General features: G+C 41.9%; 1 protein-coding gene across 1 annotated transcript in view; it reads right to left on the bottom strand.

The window, feature by feature from the left end:
* The window catches only part of KNG1 (kininogen 1), a 26447-nt gene that overhangs the window by 14107 nt on the left and 7948 nt on the right, over nt 1-4392 (bottom strand). Inside the window, exons 4-5 of the mRNA XM_039241709.1 lie at nt 2065-2237; nt 1065-1172 (exon numbers count right to left, since the gene is read on the bottom strand). Coding sequence (XP_039097640.1) covers nt 1065-1172; nt 2065-2237 — 281 coding nt within the window. The remainder of the gene's footprint in view (nt 1-1064; nt 1173-2064; nt 2238-4392) is intronic.

Consider the following 4392-nt stretch of genomic DNA (forward strand, 5'->3'; position numbering starts at 1 on the left):
AAAAAAAAAAAAAAAAAAAAAAAAAAAAAAAAAAAAAAAGAAAGTTCTAATTTCTCCACATCTGTCCCAATACTTGCTACTTTCCAATTATTAAAAATTATAACCATCCTCTGGGTGTGAGGTGGCATCTCACTGTGGCTTGCAGTGACAGTCTTCCGATGGCTAATAATGTTGAGTATCTTTTCGTGTGCTTATTGGCCATTTATAGTTCTTCTTTAGAGAAATATCTTTTTAATCCCTTTGCCTATTTTTAAATTGGGTTGTCTTTTTGTTGTTGCATTGTAGGGGGGTCTTAATATATTCTTCATCCTAACCCTTTATCAGATTAAGTGATTTGCAAATATTTTCTCCTACTCTGTGAATTCTCCCCCAATTATGAGATAAGTATATGCTTCATCAGAAACATTGAGAAGGACTGAAGGGTTCCAAAAAGTATGAAGAATCAGAAAAAGCACCTGTATTTCCATCTGAAAGTTAACAATATTTTATATTTTGGCATATTTGCTTTTCATCACTTTTCATACTTAGGTTTACTTTATATATTTCAGTGAATGTATATGTATAGTAAAGTTTTGTACCCTACTTTTTTTTATTTTACTTAACATATTATAGCCATTTTACTAGGTCACCAAAACTCGAAACATAATTTTAATGGCCACACATGTTCTACTACATGGATATACTGTAATTTACTTAACCATTCCCTACTGCTGAAGATATGTTACTTTCAATGTTTTTCTATTAATAATAACACTGAAATTAACCCTTGCTGTCTGAATTTCTCATTTTGTTCCCATAGAATAGAATTCTAAAAGTCAAATTACTGAATTTAAGCAATCTTATATCTGTAAGTGCTTTTGCTAGATGTGCAGCTTCTCTGACCGGGCAGGTAAGGCAGCTTGACCAGAGCTGTGTGCTTCAGAATCCCCAAGGGAATGTGAATCAGCAAATGTCATCTCACATTTTAGTGACTGAGTCTTCCCACATAGCTGAGACTTCCCATACTTGGAAACACTGGACATAAAATGCTAAGAACTTTATAATTAGATTTTTGCCTTACTTACACCACTCAAAAGGGACGTGCAGTCTGGAGTTAACTCCAGAAAATGTTCCTTGGAGCAATTCGTCTGCACAATTGAGTAAGTAATTTCATAATTCCATCCAGCCACCACCTGAAACAGTTTTGGATTGAATATTTAAAAGGCACTTCAAACATCACTCACTCACAGGGTTATGATGAGCGTAGGATGCCGCCTGGTGTATTCTAAGTGCTCAAAAGTATGAATGATGATTATTACGAGGCAGAAAGCATTTCTAAATAAATATCGAGCACTTATGACTCTCACTCTCTCCCCACAGGCACATGCACGCGCGCGCGCACACACACACACACAGACACACACACACCACACTCCTACACATCTTACCAAATGCAATATATGCGTGGAGTTACTGTATTTCCTTAAGTAAGACCTAGCAGTATTTCCTCAGCTAGGCAGCAGGAAGAAAGTCTTCCACTGGATTTGTGACACATTAATAGTGCTGTTCTAGATAGATAAAGAAAACTCTGGAGCTCTGGGTAGGTCCTCAGCTACCCAGACTGCCAGGCAATGAGATTTCTCCTGCTTTATCTGGGGCCAGTTGCACCTGATAGCTGGATATGGACATAACTGTGCAGAACGCATGTCACAGCAAATTGGAAGGTTGATTAAAAGCAGGGCATGTTACTGACCAAAGTGAATCCTTCATAATTAGAGGCTGAAATACAAGGGACCCGGGCAGCTGTCACTAACTGCTTAGCAAACTGAGGCAATGAAAAGACCAGATTTGCAAATATTTACTTTTTTGCCTGATGGTATGGAACCTATGATTTAGAGGGTACCAAGAAACCTGTGCTGACTTTTTAGGTACCATTTAATTTTTGGAGCCAAGTCTGACTCATGATAGTGAGGTAATAATAAAATTTTCTTATAACCCGAAGAACAGATGGTTCTCCCATTTCACTGTCTCTACAAAGAACACGTAATACTGATTGTCACGCGAAATGAAAAATTAAGAACAAACCTGTCTTTGGGCCCTTTTGACTTCTCTAAGAGCAAAGAGGTGGGAATGATGGGTGTGGTTGTTAAAATGTTGAATGGCGTGTCTGAGAACGGGCTCCAGGTCAGGGCTTGCGGTTGATATGGGGTGCACACAGCCAAGGCAGTCATACTGGTTTGTCACCACAGGACCCTCGGCTTGACAAACAGCAGGCAAAGGGCATCATTAATGAGTGAAACCTGTGTTTACGTACACTGCCCTAAAGAAGTAACATAACTTAGAAGGCCCTGGTAAACTTTCTGGTAAATCCTAGGATGAATTAAAAAAAGAGACTGCGAGGGGTGCCGGGGTGGCTCAGTTGGTTAAGCAACCAGTTTTCTGTTTCGGCTTAGGTCATGATCTCACGGTTCACAGAACTGAGCCTGGCGTTGAGCTCTGTGCTGGCAGCACAGACCCTGTTTGGTATTCTTTCTCTCTGGCCCTGCCTTGCTCTCTCTCCCTCTTGCTCCCAAAATAAATAAATAAACTTTAAAAAAAAATTTAAAAAGAGAGAGAATGCAAGACTGATTTTTAGCCAGAGAGATAAGCTGTATCATTTACTTAGGAACATCTTACATGCAGACTATTGTGCATAGTTACTTTAAATTTATTTAAAACTGGGGTGCCTGGGTGGCTTAGTCGGTTGAATGTCCAACTTCGGCTCAGGTCATGATCTCACAGTTTGTGGGTTTGAGCCCCACGTTGGGGTCTGTGCTGACAGCTAGCTCAGAGCCTGGAGCCTGTCTTCGGATTCTGTGTCTCCCTCTCTTTTTGACCCTCCCCTACTCATGCTGTCTCTCTCTATCTCTCTCTCGAAAATACATTTAAAAATTTTTAAATTTATTTAAAACTAATTTTAAATTATAGAAGTAACATGAATTTAGGGGCACCTGGATGGCTCAGTCAGTTGAGTGTCTGAATTTTGGTTAAGGGCTCAGATCATGATCTCACAGTTTGTGGGTTCAAGGACCACACTGGGCTCTTCACAGGCAGTGCGGAGCCTGCTTGGGATTCTCTCTTGCTCTCTGCCCCTCCCCCTTTCCAACACATCTCTCTGTTCCTCTCAAAAATAAATAAATAGACTTTTTAAAAATCATGACATAAGGGAAACCGGCTCAGTCGGTTAAGCATCTCACTTTGGCTCAGGTCGTGATCTCACCATTCACTAGTTCAAGCCCCACAATGGGCTCTGTGCTGACAGCTCAGAGTCTGGAGCCTGCTTCAGATTCTGTGTCTCCCTCTTTCTGCCCCTCCCCTGCTCGAACTCTGTTTCTCTCTCTCTCAAAAATAAACATTTTATAAAAACAAAGTGACATGAATTTATACTCTTAGAAAAAGTAAAACGTGACAGGTACATTATTATTTATTTTTTAGCATTAATTACAGCTCCTTGAAGCCTGGCTCAGGGCATAAGACATTTGTAATCCAACAAGGGTGTTTTGCACCTGCTGTCAAGTGCCATGTGCTGAGTGCTGACCTAGGCACTGTGAGTACAGTCATTCCTTAGTAATGGTCACTGCTGTGAAGCAGTGAGCAAAGTTGAGTGAGAGAGACAGAACTGCAGATGGGTCATTTCAGTATAGTCTGGCAAGAGCTTAGAAAGTCAGGAGCCCAGAGTGAGCTCAGGCAAAACGTTCCTGAGGAGAACAGGCCTGAGCTAAGAGGGTCCAAGATCAACCAGGCAGGGGCGCCTGGGTGGCTCAGTCGGTTAAGCATCCAACTCTTGATTTTGGCTCAGGTCATGATCTCATGGTTTGTGAGATTGAGTCCTTGCATCAGGCTCTACGGGGACAGCCTGCTTGGGATTCTCTCTCTCCCTCTCTCTCTGCCCCTTCCCTCCTTGCACTCATTCTCTCTCTCAAAATAAATAAACTTAAAAAAAAAAAAAAAAAGGATCAACCAAGCAACATGAGCTATAAACCTTGAAGGCAAGGAAGGATGGCTCCCAAGAAAGCAGGCTGAGTCAGGGACAGTGGTGTGGGACATGCTGTGTATACATTTTGCCAGAGTTTAAAGCAGGAGGCAGCAGGGGAGAGGGGGATGGTGGAGGTCTGGACAGTCAGTGCGGAGTCCTCTGCTAATGAGCCCAAGCCACACTTGGGAGGCCAGGGCTTAGTAACCATATTCCCAGGCTCTCAGGCTCCCTGGTGGGCCTGATGAAAGCTCAGGGCCCCTCCGCAGGAAAATCTATATACTCACAGTGCTCTCCACATAATTTCAGGGTATTCCTGGACCCTCTGAAGTCAGTTAAGAATGGTCTGCTGTAAGAATGGGGAGCCACTGAAGGGATTTTAATAAACCAATGTAAATGGT

This window comes from Hyaena hyaena, unplaced genomic scaffold (genome assembly GCF_003009895.1).
Source record: "Hyaena hyaena isolate Hyena2069 unplaced genomic scaffold, ASM300989v1 scaffold_199, whole genome shotgun sequence".
In the NCBI taxonomy this organism is placed as follows: domain Eukaryota; kingdom Metazoa; phylum Chordata; class Mammalia; order Carnivora; family Hyaenidae; genus Hyaena; species Hyaena hyaena.